This window comes from Nelumbo lutea, chromosome 4, assembly GCF_056320005.1.
Source record: "Nelumbo lutea isolate HS-2025 chromosome 4, American lotus-T2T, whole genome shotgun sequence".
In the NCBI taxonomy this organism is placed as follows: domain Eukaryota; kingdom Viridiplantae; phylum Streptophyta; class Magnoliopsida; order Proteales; family Nelumbonaceae; genus Nelumbo; species Nelumbo lutea.
The window spans coordinates 34,058,087-34,073,548 of record NC_142687.1 but is presented as its reverse complement, the minus strand read 5'-3'; the positions used below and the strand labels follow the sequence as shown (position 1 = coordinate 34,073,548).

Here is a 15,462-nt window from a genome sequence, read left to right as displayed (position 1 = left end):
CCATAATTTCCATTGGTTTCATATAAGGTATAAATCCAGTCGTATCGCTTGCACAATCTGGCATGATTTTGAATTGGCCCGGCATAATAGTTTATGGATTGTATCGGGTTTGGAGTTTTAGGTTTGTGGATTATATCACTCGTGGCCGGTTCGGTACAGCTTATATATATAAAATATTATTAAAATAAATAAATTTCTTTAATTTTGTTACACTATTTTATTTAATTATTATATATTATATACATCAAAATTTTTTAAATAAATAATTTTGATATGATCTATTACCCGACCTAATCTAAGGCTCAGCCCATGAATCAATCCATCTCGTAGCATGGGACGATACAGGCCCGTATGAACTCAAACAGTAGGCCATGTCAGCCCGACCCTCCAAAATATATCAAGGGAGGAAGGCACGGTCCGAGACCGCCCACAGGCCGGCATGGCACGGTCCGCGCAAATGTATATCTCTCATATGGATCCACGAGGACAAATGGACAATACAATGTGGGGGACAGGTACAAATTATATTCCAATCTGATGTCAATAAATCATTCCATCATCAAGTTAGGATTTAGGATGATGGTCCTGAGATATATGTGTGAATATGCGTAGACACCTGGAAGATTCGTTGAGGAGAGGGGAACCCGCAAGGATTTTAGAATCCCCAATTCCCCCCCCCCAGTCTTGATTCAACCAACTGACCCCGGCTTCGCCTTCAGATTTCCAAACTGTGAGCAGAGGCAAGAAGCAACAGAACATCGACTCCTCTTGCTCTTAGCGCGCGCCAGCAGGTTCTTTCTCTCCCCTCTCCCTCCCTCTCTCTCTCTCATCTATCATACAGAAGTTTTTATTTTGTTCATTTCTTTCTTGTATGTGCAGAATTAGAGTTAATTTCAGTTTGCTCAGAGAAAAACCAATTTTTATTTTGTTTTTCGTTGACTTCGATATTAATATTGCTTGCTTGCAACTGAACACCAAAGAGCAGATATGTATTGTTTGGTAATTCTTGAGCTTATGACAAGGAAAGGTATTCGCTGAAGTTTCCTTAAAGATTAAATTCATAAATGCTTAAACAAATTAAAACAAAAATGATGGTCTTGATAGGAATATATCCCAAGTTTAGGCTCACTTTGTTGTCTAGAGGTAACCTCTGCCTGATGCGTTTGAACAAATATAGCTCAATAATGATTTGATAAAGTGGGTTCCAATCACTGGTGGGAGGTCAAAGGAAGTAATTCGGGCTGCAATTAGAAATGTATTTGTTTTGGTTGAACCATTTGCAGAGTTCTAGAATTAAGTGACTTCCTGAGAAGAATTGAATTAGCTTAGTGGGAAAAAAAAGTTTGATTTTAAATCGTAAATCTTAACTAAAACTTACTTAACAAAGAGGATTTACTCTGCAAAAGAAATTAAGCCCTTTTCTAAATTCTGCTTTTTCTGCATTTTGGCCTAAAAGAAGGAACAAGGACTGTTGCAGAGTCAGGAACTACAGTTCCCTTTTGACCCCCAAATACAACCTTAGGTTATAATTAGGAAAGTTTTAGATGTCTTTTGAAGGTTATGAATGAAGATAAAAAATATTGATAAATGGTGGTTAACAGTCCAGATAGGGTAACTTATGGGTGCTTCCAAACTCCCGGTGGATGAGAAAGAATGAGACCCAACCAAGATCGATAGTTGTGTAGGATGGAGACCATTGGTAATACCTATGAGGAGTGGTTTCTGAGTTGAGGTAGTGAGAAAACATTTTAAAAACTTTCTTAACAGAAGGTACAGCTCTTTCTGAAGCAGGATAGCTGAATAAGGTGTGTCTATCCAAACATAAATTGGTGCCATTAGGCTTGGATGATGATGGCAAATAGTTCATAGGATATAGCATACTGGAGAGCCTGCTATCAATGTGTTGCATTGCTGCTAGATCTACGAATTTCTCTTGGTGTTTAACATGTTACATGCTTTCTCATTTATTGGCAGAAAATCAGGTGATGTATTTCCAGACCATAAGATAATTTTCCTGTTATTTTGTATTGTTAACAGGTTGTAGCTGCTGGCGTGCTTCTTTCCATCAATACTTGCAAGTTCCTGGTTGCAGTTAATCCATTGCATAAAATCATAAGTAACTCATGAGTCCTCAGAGCATGATGAACTCCTGCAAAGTCCTAGAAGAGGTCCATGGAGTGCAGCGATTGCCCCATTCTCCATTTATAGTGAAAGAGATCCCTAAAGACAGGGACTTGCACCAACCTACGTCTGAAGGTTCAGCTTTTGGTTCTAACCAGAGACTATTAATGCAGTGAGTTCTACAATTTGATTGTGTAAACTACAATGCATATGACTGTGCATGGAAGAATACATAAGAACTATATTTATCCTAGACACATCTTAATGACAGACACTAATAAAAGGTTCAGGACACAATGACCTCAGAAAAATCAAAAGCTTGGAAAACTTGTACAGTTCATTGTGCATGGTAGGAGATATATTAAGCATAATTAATCTAAGTGTAGTATGTAAATAGATATTTGCATATACATGAATATGTTAGGGACTGCCTAACTCAGGGACTCTTTCGAGGGAGCCTGCCTCCTGAATGTGAGAGAGAGAGAGAGAGAGATAGAGAGATAGAGAGAGAGAGAGAGATTGTATTCCCAAATCGATAATCCCCTCCTAGCTTCCTTTCCTTATTTATATACTGCTGTTACAATTCTGTTATACCCGCCTCTCCACTTGTCCAGTTTGTTAGTTAGTTTGTTCTAGTGGTTGGCTGTTAGTTACATTCTTTAAAGGCTGGTGTGGCCTTTTCTTGTACACTTGTATTCCCTTTATTTGTGTCTCAACAGTCCCTCCTCCCTTGAAAGCGACCTTTCCCTCAAGGTCAAGATGTGGAAATCTATTATGTAAATCCAAGAAAGGTTCCCAAGTTGCATCCTCAATTGGGAGACCTGACCATACCATCAATGCCTCTGGTTCGATGTGATTCCCTTTGTGTATCCACCTGAAATCTGTTCCTTAGGTTCTTGGAAGATCACTAAGAACTTCTGAAGTAGCTTCTGTAGTTGTGTGCGGCCTTCTTCGGATCTGCTTCCTTGGGCTAGAATGGGGCCGTTCCCGTGGGAGTCTATCTACATTAAAACGATGTGGGCTGGGTCTGTTGCCTGTTTCCTTAGGGAGGCGAGACTAATAGGTCCTGGACCCTTGAACAGTTGCCCTTGAATATGCACCTGTGAGCTGCCCACTTGAAAATCCATGGTGAGACATGCCCAATCACATATCACAGGCCCTAGTTGCCTTAACCATTAGACTCCGAGAACTACATCTGCTCCACTGATTTCCAGGGGGTGCAGATCTACCTCGAACTCATGTCCTTGTATCTTCATCTTTAATTCTGTGCACGTATTGTCGCAAACCAAGTTGCTCCCATTAGCTACGTGCACCCGGAAGGTTGTACATGGTTGGACTGGAATCCCTAGTTGTCTGACCAATGTTTGGGTAATGAAATTGAGAGTGCTGCCACTATCTATCAGAACTGACACATGGCGCCCTTGTACCAGTCCGGTTACTCTCATAGTTTGAGAAGAAGCAAGACCAGTCAAGGCTTGCAGGGGTACTTCCGGGTATTCCTTTGTCCATTGCCCCCATTCTTGGTTGTCCATTGGCTCTTTAATGTCTGTTGATTGCTCGACGTATTCGGTTTCAGGTTGAAGGAAGAAAACTTGAGGGATCTTACAGCGATGGCCCGACCCGAATTTGTCTCCACATGCATAACAAAGGCCCTTTTCCCATCGGGCTTGCATCTCAGCCCATGTTAACCTCTTGGCTGAGTCGGGGCCTGAACCTGGTTCTGGGTTCGGTATACCTGGTATGATCGCAGCTCCCAGAGGTTGATTAATCCTTCTTGCCCGATTCAGTTTGTCTTCATATAGTCTAGCTAATGTTGCTGCTTCAAGAACGGTGGTGGGCTGCATGGATTTTACCTCCAGCCACAATTCTTCCCTGAGTCCACCAACAAAACTGCCAACAAGCACGTTTTCTGGCCAGCCTTGCACGCACACAGCTTATCTTTCGAACGCCATCTGATAATCTTGGACGGAGCCAGCCTATCGTAGCTTAGCGAGGCTTTCATCATAGTTCTCAAAGGCCGAGACTCCAAATCGCATGGTTAAGGCATCGGTGAAGTCTGCCCATGTGGCTCTTGGGTGCCGTCGCCGGTACCACTGGTACCAGACGATCGCCTCTCCTTCCAGGTGTGCAGAAGCTAATGGGACACGATTAGGTCTCTGTGTGTCGTGCTAATCAAAGTATCTTTCTGTTCGCAAAAGCCAGGATGTGGGATCTCCCCCTGCGAAGATGGGAAACTCGATTCTTGCTGTTCTTGATCCGCTTCGATGACTGGTGTCACTGCGCTCTTTCTGATTCGGCGCAGGTGGTGCCTGTGTCAGTCGTTCAAGCAAGGATGCGAAGCTTTCTTTGATTTCTTTGACGTCAACCAATATTCTTTGCATTTCTCCTTCCATGTTGTCGACTCTGTTCTCCATTGCAGATGACCTTGTGTTTGGCATCTTGGCTCTGATACCAACTTGTTAGGGATTGCCTAGCTCAGGGTCTCTTTCGAGGGAGCCTGCCTCCTGAATGAGAGAGAGAGAGAGAGAGAGAGAGAGATTGTATTCCCAAATCGATAATCCCCTCCTAGCTTCTTTTCCTTATTTATATACTGCTGCTACAATTCTGTTATACCCGTCTCTCCACTTCTCCAGCTTGTTAGTTAGTTTGTTCTAGTGGTTGGCTGTTAGTTACATTCTTTAAAGGCTGACGTGGCCTTTTCTTGTACACTTGTATTCCCTTTATTTGTGTCTCAACAGAATATTATATATTTAATACAACAAAAGTAGTTAGATAATAAGATACAAAATTACCTAAATTCTGTCACATTGAAAGTGCCACTGTATTATAAACTTGACTATAACAAGTCTGACACAGCGAAATCTTCGAAATTGAATGTTTCAATTTCCCATGTTATGTTGCATGTAGATTGTAGAGTTGTTAATTTTGTTGTTGTATAATGAAAAGTAAGCCAGTAATTATGCTTTGCATATTTTCTCAGACGACTATGGCAGCAAAGACCACCATGCTTAAGGCCCATTCGTTGTAATCTTCAAGGTAAGACAATATATTTTATAATATATACTACAATGTTCTTAATGGTGCTCATTATTGTTGCATGGTCAGTTCCATGCCCATTGAAAATGGTGGCCATTGTAAGTTTCATATTGAAGCTCCAAAAAATTGTTTGTAATGTATGTATGCAAGTCAATATCATCTCTAGATTCTCTACACAGATAGTCCTTACATACCAACCTATTTATATTGTCTAACACAGAATTAAGTAAACTTCATATAGCTAAACCATTTGTATCATCTTTACACATAACAACTTATCATTGTGTTATGGGTATGCCATTGGTTGTTTCTCTGTTATGGTCATCCTATCATCCATTTCTTTGCTATGTGGAAAATGGGGCTCTTCCTGTATATCATCTTTTTCTTCTTGTATCTCTGTCTTACTTTCTGAGGGGGCGTGCTGAAAGCCTTTACCTGAGGCTATTTATCTCTGTTTCTGAAACAGGGGTTTTGTCCCTATCTATCTAATACACCTGTGGCTATTTGAATTTTCTACTTCGGACAACCCTCCTATTCATGTTTAGTGATCTGTTAACATTTGCATTATGCATATTTATGTATATATATATATATATATTTTTTTTTTTTTTGAAAAATCATATTTATGTATATATTACCATTACTATCTATGTATATATGAGTAGCACCCTGCTTCAATGTGGTCAGCATCAAATTGGTGCCATGGGTACCATGGCAATAGGAGGATCTGTTGCCTTAGTGGCACCATTGCCATTGATACCTTGATATACTATACTATTAAGTATGGTGGACAATGCACTGTTTGGCTGAATACTGTTGCCTGGTATGCATATTTCCTGTATCTTCTGTTGGAACTGTTTCTTCGTGCTTACTTTCCATCTTTTTTGTGTTAGGTGATTGGAGTGTCATAGAAACAATTGCTAATGTGCTTACATCACTTCCTTTTATTGCCCTTGGAATCCAGGCCCCAAGGTGACAAAGCAAGATTTGATTAACCTTATATCTGACATCAATATACTTATGTTCATTTATTCTTTCCAATAACTTGTTTTAGTGATGATGCAGGAAAAATTTGAATTGCACACTGTATGCTAATTCATTAATTGGAGTTGGAGTTGCATCAAGTTTATACCACTCCTCAAGAGGAGAGATGAGGAAGTACTTAAGATGGGCAGATTATACAATGATCGCAGCAGCAACAGTTGTAAGTTAGAGTTAACTCATAAATCTTGCACTTTGTTATCATCATCTAAGCCTTGTCCCAACTATATGGTGTCAGCTAATACTTAGCACATAGATCAATTTTTATCAAAAAGTAACAATGCTCTATGGAACTTCAATAAATTCCCAAAATAAATTTTATATAAATAGATTCCTTATTCATTGATATTTAGGGCAGGTAAATGTGCAGTTTCAAACACCCTATGGAATTTAATTGCATTTTACATTGCCTTTTACGTGAAACTTATGCATCAAGGGATTATTTTACTCATTGTCTGTTATGCATTTCTTTTTTCATAATTTGATTTTAAGAATGCTTATGAAAATGTTATCGCTGGGAAGGCATGGATGTCTTTTGCAGTTGCTGAAGCTGTTCCTATACCATTCATTAAATCTTTGCCAATCAGAAATAACAAACGAACAATTAAAATTAAAATCCAACAATTTAACAATATCATTCCACATTCTTGGTGTCAACCAGTTCAACTTGATGCATCATTCATTGCTAAATGCATGGCAGTTCATGAAATCAATTTACTTTAAAGAATTTACTGCTCACTTTCAAAGGTCTTTTACTGGACCTAACTGAATCTTATTGCAGTGTCTTTCAAGGGCACTCAGGAATGAGAACCCAAAATTTCTCACAGCAGCATCTGCTGTTTTTCTACCTATCCAGCCCTTAATAGTTTCAGCTGTACACACTGGTCTGATGGAGGTAATCTTCTGTTTCTTATCCTGGGATTTATTGGTGTTTTGTTAAATTAGATATCGATTTGTTATATTCATTTTGTTATAATTTTTATAAATTGCATTGTAATTTTACAAACCTATCTGCAGATAATGGTGATGATCTCATACCTCTAGAGATTCTCTTATTGAAACTTGATTTCTTTTTTTTTTTTTTTTTATAATTAACAGAAGTATTGAAACTTGAAATATCACTTGTTGCTCTGAGCTCCATCCAATAATTGTTGTATATAATATCCATTTTACTGATCTTTTGAATTACCCAAGTTCTGTAGTGGTAGTAAGTGCTGGCAATCAGCATACACTTAATAATTTATCTTGTTCCCTATGGTGCTTTTTTTTGTCATAATCACTGCTCCCACAGGGTTGAACTGGTCTTATGGTTAAACTTCAGGATAGTTTTTCTTTTGCATTAGTTCTTGCTGCAGTCCAGTAATCCTTTTTATGGTGGTTGTTATTCTGTCTTATCTTGTAGTGTACTTCTAGACAGTCCCTTCAATTGCAGTGGTTATATATACAGAATATTGTGATTCTTAGGTGTGTTTGGACCTAAAGCACATTTCCTCTGAATTCATATTTTCTCCCTATTCATCTGTCAACATCCTTTTTTAACTAGGTACAAATTCATTTTGTTTCTTTGGATTCGTAAGGTAAAATGGAATTTCATCACATGGATAATTACTAAAATTCTTGGTTACAAAGGGAACCAGGAAATGGGAATAGGCCATTTAATGATTGCTGGTCTATGAACCTTGAGATCTCTTTCTCTGCAATGAGATGTTGTTTGTTCCTTCCCCAGATTTCTAGTTATTCTGGTTGTTCCATCTTTTCTTTTAGCAAGATTTCCATTGGCTTCTTGTTTTGAATTTACAGGAATTTTTCAATAAAATTTTCAGCTTTAATTTTCTGATGATTCTTCTTTAGCAGATGAGTGAGTTGGTTTTGTTTTGCTTTCTTACAACATTCCATTATCTCTAGCCAACTTGATTGCACCTTTTACTTGGAACTTTCAAAACTTTCCTAAAACCTGTTCCCTTCCTATGGTGGCTCAATAGGTGCTAAGCATTTTCTTTTCCTTAGACATTCTCTTGCTCGCTCCATGTTTTCTGACTGCTATGAGTTTTGTCCCATATGCATATCTGGCATCTACATTCTGTTTTAGGTAATCATCAGTTTCAAAACAGGACCAAGCAAATAGTAGGTGGATTAATATCAGTCACGCTGTGAATGTTGGCAATAACCTGAATCCATTGGTTTCAATCTCCCTCTTGCTGACAGATAATTTTGTTCATTTGCTTGACAATCCTGCTAAATTAATATAGGAAAATACTGCTGTGCAGTTACATCTTCATCTAGAGGGCTTCCACCATATTTAACTGGATTTCTTCCTTTTGTTGTTTCCTTCCAGGTAGCATTTGCAAGAAGAGTACTAGATGAACCTGACCTGAGAATGGCCCACAATGTGCATAAGATGTCATCTCTTTTGGGAGGTGCTCTTTTTATTGCTGATGATATCTTCCCCAGAACTCCATACCTTCATGCTGCATGGCATCTAGCTGCAGCAGTTGGTGTTGGGACATGTAATAAACTTCTTGAATGATGTTTGATGTAACCTCCAAAAATGCATTATAATCTAACCCTGTATGAGCCATCACTATCTCAAATCAATTCCATATCCTATTCTTTCTCCTGGAGCAACCCATTTTAAACAAAATCAAGATTCATACACCTAAAAGATCAATGCATCCTGCAATTCTTTCACCACTATGAGATGGTTGTTGGGATAACCTGGGTTAGAGTAAACATCTCTGTTGGACTTTACAAAATTCATGAGCTTGAGAAAGGAGGGCTTTTTGAGCAACTCCGTTGAGATTATTGTCAGTGTTCTTGTATATATCAGCAGAAATGAATATTTCCTGTAAACCAATGCCAATTGGGTAGCCATGGATCTTGATTGAGCAATGATCAATAAGAAAAGCATGATCTCTTTTTAAGATCATTTCCCCGAGTCCGACTTTCTGGGGCTCCTGTGAGCCGTTGATATTAACCGTGGCAGAGCCCCAAGGAACGAAACAAAGATTCCCAAGACATAATGCCATTATTAAATCTAACCTTTGCGCTTAAGACAGAGAAGACCACAATCCACAAGGTACCCATTTGGGAGGGCTTAAGCGTTGGTTGAGCAGCCTTCACATAGACGCTTTGGAGAAGTCACTAAAAAGGGCGAAAAGCCATGTTTTTGGCTTTCAGATAGTCATTCTTGGCTCTCCAGTGTTTTCATCAAACAGGACTTCTAGACTGTTCTGGTGGGCCAACCTCACAAAGTCAGAAACCACTGCATGGAAGCCCTCCCAAATTGGCACTAGATTCAGTTTTGAACTCCATCTCGGATTAAGGATGTAAATGGACGGGGTGTCGTATGGGTTTGGTTCGACACTTCAACCTATACCCAATCCACACTATACCTTATTCAATTAGTTAGAGTATTGAATTAAATTGATGAACCATAGAAGGAATTTAACAAGTTCTGGGTAAGATGGGACCACTCTAAAACACATAAGTAGGAATAATGCCACCAACATAACTAAATATGCATTTACCAAATTTAGAGTTGTCAATTGATGGTTTTGACCCGATGTACACAAACCAATTGGGTCGGTTCTAGTTCCAAGATCTGGTACTAATGGGTCAGTTTCAATTCATTATCTATTGTCCTAATCATTATTGATTTGGAATTGGTTCTACCTAGTCCCAATTCCCAAATTGATTCAGACCCAACCTGAGCCATTTATCGAGTTCATCGGATTAGACCCGATTGTCCCAATAACCAATCAGTTTGGTTTTGAATCTAAAATTACAAACCCTATCGAGTTTGGTTCAGTTCCAATTCCTTAATATTTCTTATCAAGTCGATTCCAATTTTATGTAGATCCATCACGTTGACGGTTGACAGCCCTACCAAATTGACTCCAGTGCTCCATTTTAATACGCATTTACCAATTTAGCATTGTAGTGGAATTTTCCAATTTGGCTTCAATTAGACTTCTTTTTATAAGACTTAATTGAATTCTAATAAAGAGTAGCAAGTTAGATTAAGGTAAGGGTGTAAAAATAGGCTGTAAAAACAGTAGACTAGTGCTAACAAACAAAGTTATTGAATTGTTTTTCTCTTAGGCTCCGTTTGGTTTGTGGGAAAATTTGGTTGAAATGGGAAAGTGTAAAAATTTAACTTTCCATTGTTTGGTTTTATTAGGATGGGATGGGAAAGTGTAAAAGGGGACTTAAATGGCACTGTTCACCTTCCTCCTTCGTTTGAGACAAACAGTGGTGAGTCAAGTGACGGCTACCCCCTTCATCTCCCACCTCTAAAATGGCATTGTTCACCTTCCTCCTTCATTCTAGACAAACAGAGGTGAGTTAGGCGACCACTACCCCCTTCATCTCCCACCTCTCCCACTCTCTTCTTCTTCTTCTTCCTCCTCTTCTTCTTCTTCTCGTTTCAACCTCTCTATTTATTCTTGATTGCCACTGTAACTTGTATGGTCGTGCTCTTCTAACTCTACCGTAACTTGTTCAGTCGTCATCGCCGCCGCCTTCGACCCGTGCTCTTCTAACTCTCATGATGACGATCCCACTGGCATGGTCATGCTCTAATGTCACTGCTGCCTTATGGGAGGAGGGAGATCGTAACTTGAATTGTCTCGAGTTTTTCCACCAGGGTCACAGTGTTTTGGTGTGATCCCGAATCCACAATTTTGGGATCTCACATCCCACCTTTTTCTCATCCCATCTCCCTCTTTCCTTGAAAACAAATATGAGAAAATATAATATTTTTTGAATATTTCCTTTTTCTCATCCCTATCCCACAAACCAAATGGAGCGTTAGCAATTGATTTTTTTTTTTGTTCCACTGTTATGATCTTTACTTCTCTTCCCCTAGAAATACTTCATGCTTAAATGTAGAAACAAGTACTGTTGTGGGAATCCAGATTTCCTACCCACTCTCATTGCCGGCAGGTAAAGAGTCGGTAGGAAAAGTGAGTAGGAAATCCCGCTTTCTGTTGTGAACTCTCAAGGATCGTTTAACTTCTCCAAATGTGCCTTTGTGCCAAGAAGAAAATTAAGAGGACAGCATCTACCTAAAGCGTAGTAAACTAGGTAGGGTGCAACCCATCCACGATAGGGTTGGATCGGGTTTAAGTTGAGGTAATCCCAATTTGTCGACATTACAGAATTGAAATATTATATACATGTATTATATTTGTGGCCCAAGTTGGAAAAAATACACGTTTAAAAAAAGCTAAGGTTGTGTTTGCTTTGAAGGAAAAAGTAAGAAAAGGTAAAAAAATCTTTACAAACCTTTTATAAGTTTTGCTACCTTTCTTTTCATACCCCTTCCTTTTCCTACTTTTTTCTACCTTATGTTTCAAACCAAACATAACAAATATAAAACAAAACAAAATTAAAATGAAAACAAGCTTATACGTTCATTATAGAAATCATCCCATCTGACAGCTAATTTAAGAAAATTAAAACATAAACATTAGAAAACCAAAGTGTACGCCAACCCCCACACTGAATTCCCATATATCAGCATACCCACTGGTTAGACCAGTTAGTTTTGAGGTGTTAATAATGTTTCTCCAATTCTCCCTCATTTTTAGAACCTATTATTACCTAGCTGGAACTTTTTTTTTACCTAGCTAGAACTAATTCTATATAAATAAATAAACAATAAAAAGGTCGTAGGCACAACCTACATATAGATTGTAATGCATTTGAGTGATAAAATATTATTCAAAGTCTCTCTCTGGCGGCCTTGGTGAAGATTATGTATGGGGTTAATTAGTACATGGCTACGTACTGGCTCATTGACCCTGGCCTAGACCCAGATTCTTAGTCGGCACAAGACACGATTCTTCCATTCAAAAACAAAAAGAAATGCATCCCCTAACTGGACGACCGATCAAATCAATTATAAACCAAACAATAATTCAGTAACATGACCGACTAGAAGCCAAACCATGTACTATATTATAAAAAAAAAAAAAAAAATCACCATTAATTAATCCATCATCTCACAGCTCTTTAAGATAAATAGATTTCTATATATATTAACAAATCACTCAGAACAACCTGGAATAATGAATTGAAAAATGTAAGGTAGGTAGCTGGCTATATCTATATCCACCAAATGCCAACTAAAGCAAACCCCACCACAGCTATCTGATTAGAAGGCTCTTTAATTTGTCTACGCACCAACTAACAACAACATTCCAATCAAACTAAGCTAATCGCACTTTACAACCACTCTGTTTTTACCCATTCAAACCCAACACTACTCCTTCACCCATATTATCACATCTATCACCATCACCATAATTTCGTCGAGCACCTTCATTCAGCCACCCCTCCTCCTTCTTCTTCCTCCTCTTCTTCATATTCGCCTTCATCTTCGGCCGTGGCATCCTGATACTGCTGATACTCTGAGACCAGATCATTCATGTTGCTTTCAGCCTCAGTGAACTCCATCTCGTCCATTCCCTCTCCAGTGTACCAGTGCAAGAAGGCCTTCCTCCGAAACATGGCCGTGAACTGCTCGCTGACTCTCCGGAACATCTCCTGTATCGACGTCGAGTTGCCGATGAATGTCGATGCCATCGTTAGACCCTTCGGCGGGATGTCGCAGACGCTAGACTTGACATTGTTGGGTATCCACTCGACGAAATAGGATGAGTTCTTGTTCTGTACATTGATCATCTGTTCATCCACTTCCTTTGTGCTCATCCTGCCTCTGAACATGGCGCATGCAGTCAGGTACCTGCCATGTCGTGGGTCTGCAGCGCACATCATGTTCTTCGCATCCCACATTTGTTGCGTTAATTCAGGAACAGTGAGCGCACGGTACTGCTGTGACCCCCTGGACGTCAATGGAGCAAACCCAACCATGAAGAAGTGAAGTCGAGGGAACGGTATTAGGTTTACTGCAAGCTTCCTCAGATCTGAGTTCAGTTGCCCTGGAAACCTTAAGCAACATGTTACTCCGCTCATCGTCGCCGAGATGAGATGATTCAAGTCCCCAACTGGATCATCATTACACATATATATAACAAATCAACAAATTATTTTTAGTTTCATGGAACGTAACAGCTACCCAGATAGAGATCGATGAAGTTAAAAACTACTCAGTTGAGAAATTAAGTGATCGAATTGTAAGCAACCCAGAAAAGATTGCAGCATGGGTTCTACATATTCTACTTACAGCTTGGCGTGCTAAGCTTGAGAGTCCTGAAACAGATATCATAGAGCGCTTCATTGTCAAGGACCATGCATTCATCTGCGTTCTCCACCAGCTGATGCACAGAGAGTGTGGCGTTGTAGGGTTCGACGACGGTGTCGGACACCTTCGGCGACGGGAAGACTGAGAACGTAAGCATCATACGATCTGGGTATTCTTCCCTTATCTTTGATATGAGCAGAGTCCCCATTCCAGACCCAGTTCCACCTCCCAGAGAGTGACAGACTTGAAAACCTGCGTTCATATTAAGAAGTAAGAACCCATTGATAAACATGAACAGGTAAGAATTAATACTGAATTCTAATGCTTTCTGCGACGAGAATTCATACATACCTTGCAAGCAATCACAGTTCTCTGCTTCCTTCCTCACAACATCAAGAACTGAGTCGATCAGCTCAGCCCCCTCGGTGTAATGCCCTTTCGCCCAATTGTTGCCGGCGCCGGACTGTCCGAAGATAAAATTATCGGGCCGGAAGATTTTGCCGTAGGGACCGGTCCGGACGCTGTCCATGGTGCCTGGTTCAAGATCCATGAGGACAGCCCTCGGGACATACCGTCCACAGCTGGCTTCATTGTAGTAAACGTTCACTCTCTCAAGCTGCAGATCGGAGGTGCCGTTGTACCGGCCGGTGGGGTCGATGCCGTGCTCGTCGCACACCACCTCCCAGAACTTGGATCCGATCTGATTCCCGCATTGCCCTCCCTGAATGTGTAGAATTTCACGCATTTTCGCTGGGGAGGTGGTTTGCTGGTAAGGACTAAAATGGAAAGAAAATTAACTGAATAAGTTGCCGAGTAATCGACAGTGCAACTTCCCTGCGAGGGCTCGAGTGTGGAGGGACAGTTATTTATACGAGGGGCGAAGGAGATCCAACGGTGGAGATTGGTTTTCAAGCATAGGAAATTACAGATTGCCCTTGTGTCATGGGAAGATGAACGGTGAGGATTTGGTAGTTGAGAAAAGCGGTACCTACTGCGAGATCTTATGTCAATTATTGGGGTGGGTTAGTTCACTCACCAAATTGGAATCTGCTCGTCACACAGATCGCCTCACAGGCATATACCACCGTGTATTGGGAACATCTCCCGTTAATGGTAACACATAAGTATGATGTACTTGTGACTGTGAGGTTGTAAGGAGCAGATCCGGTCTCTCATTCACCTCCGTGTCGACCCAACTTGCCTTTTGGACTGGAATCCTAAAAGCCCTTGTTATTTTAGGAAATTACTTAGCTGCCACGAACCATATTTCAGAAATATTTTTTCTAGTAAGTGCTTGGGCCACTTCTGGCCCAATTTTGGTGGGATTTGACTATTCTCTCTGCTTTGGTGGGCTTTCACTTCACCTGGAATTAGAAGTATTTGACATTTAATACTGATGTGGTTGTAGTCTCTCTCTCTCTCTCTGGAGTGGGCTTTGTTCTTGGGCTCAACAAGAAGTCTTGGACATGGGCCTATGGGCAAGAAGAAGGAACACTGGACTGCTAGAAGCATAGAAGGCCCAACCCCTGTTGACGAGCCATCACTCACACTCACACTCACACTTGGGCTACACATCACTAGCAAAAGCAACGGTTGTAATAAAATGGAACTTCCATAAATTAGTGAGGAAAACAGAAAGGAATATGAGAGTGGACCTTGCTGAATTGCTGGTGAGTCACCCATTATCTAACGTGGCTTAAAGATGGCCACGTGGCAAAATGGAACAATCACACCCCAAATGTCGCTCCATCCGATTTTTACTAACTCACTCGTCTGTGGCTCAATCCTGACCCAAATACAAACCCTAATCCCTACACATAGTTACTGAAAAACTTATCTGTTGTATGGAAAAGGATGCAATACATCTCGTTTTAGGACCAAGCCCTGAAGCAATTTGTCATTGGATTATACGGACTAAGCTTTGGAAATATGAGATTTTCTGCTAAGCACGTCCAAGGGGTTAAACCCTAAATACAAGACAGGCGTTAATCAGCCATGAAACTGGATACAGATAACCCTTAAAAAGATTACAGGAAAAGAAGAATTATCCATTTTGA

General features: G+C 40.1%; 2 protein-coding genes across 2 annotated transcripts; one reads left to right on the top strand and one right to left on the bottom strand.

Annotated features, from left to right (window-relative positions):
• The first annotated feature begins 598 nt into the window (after positions 1-598).
• On the top strand, positions 599-8,812 carry LOC148855106 (uncharacterized). The gene is made up of 7 exons (XM_088940824.1): positions 599-791; positions 2,038-2,293; positions 5,102-5,157; positions 6,051-6,129; positions 6,223-6,361; positions 6,980-7,093; positions 8,534-8,812. Exons 2-7 carry the CDS (start codon positions 2,124-2,126, stop codon positions 8,723-8,725), a joined length of 750 nt encoding a protein of 249 aa, XP_088796950.1. The 5' UTR covers positions 599-791; positions 2,038-2,123; the 3' UTR covers positions 8,726-8,812.
• A 3,400-nt stretch (positions 8,813-12,212) lies between these two features.
• Positions 12,213-14,255, bottom strand: LOC148855105 (tubulin beta-5 chain-like). The gene is made up of 3 exons (XM_088986657.1): positions 13,757-14,255; positions 13,388-13,657; positions 12,213-13,208 (listed from the first exon to the last, which is right to left on the bottom strand). Exons 1-3 carry the CDS (start codon positions 14,148-14,150, stop codon positions 12,523-12,525), a joined length of 1,350 nt encoding a protein of 449 aa, XP_088842783.1. The 5' UTR covers positions 14,151-14,255; the 3' UTR covers positions 12,213-12,522.
• Between the last annotated feature and the right edge of the window lie 1,207 nt (positions 14,256-15,462).

What these genes read in the sequence shown, in the direction of transcription:
- LOC148855106 (XM_088940824.1), top strand. Translation starts at nt 2,124, where the DNA reads ATGAGTCCTCAGAGCATGATGAACTCCTGCAAAGTCCTAGAAGAGGTC. An exon ending in AACCAGAGACTATTAATGCA is followed by an intron (nt 2,294 to 5,101) that starts GTGAGTTCTACA and finishes ATATTTTCTCAG; the next exon opens with ACGACTATGGCAGCAAAGAC. An exon ending in CATTCGTTGTAATCTTCAAG is followed by an intron (nt 5,158 to 6,050) that starts GTAAGACAATAT and finishes TTTTTGTGTTAG; the next exon opens with GTGATTGGAGTGTCATAGAA.
- LOC148855105 (XM_088986657.1), bottom strand. Translation starts at nt 14,150, where the DNA reads ATGCGTGAAATTCTACACATTCAGGGAGGGCAATGCGGGAATCAGATC. An exon ending in GAACTGTGATTGCTTGCAAG is followed by an intron (nt 13,658 to 13,756) that starts GTATGTATGAAT and finishes ATATGAACGCAG; the next exon opens with GTTTTCAAGTCTGTCACTCT. An exon ending in CAAGCTTAGCACGCCAAGCT is followed by an intron (nt 13,209 to 13,387) that starts GTAAGTAGAATA and finishes ATGATGATCCAG; the next exon opens with TTGGGGACTTGAATCATCTC.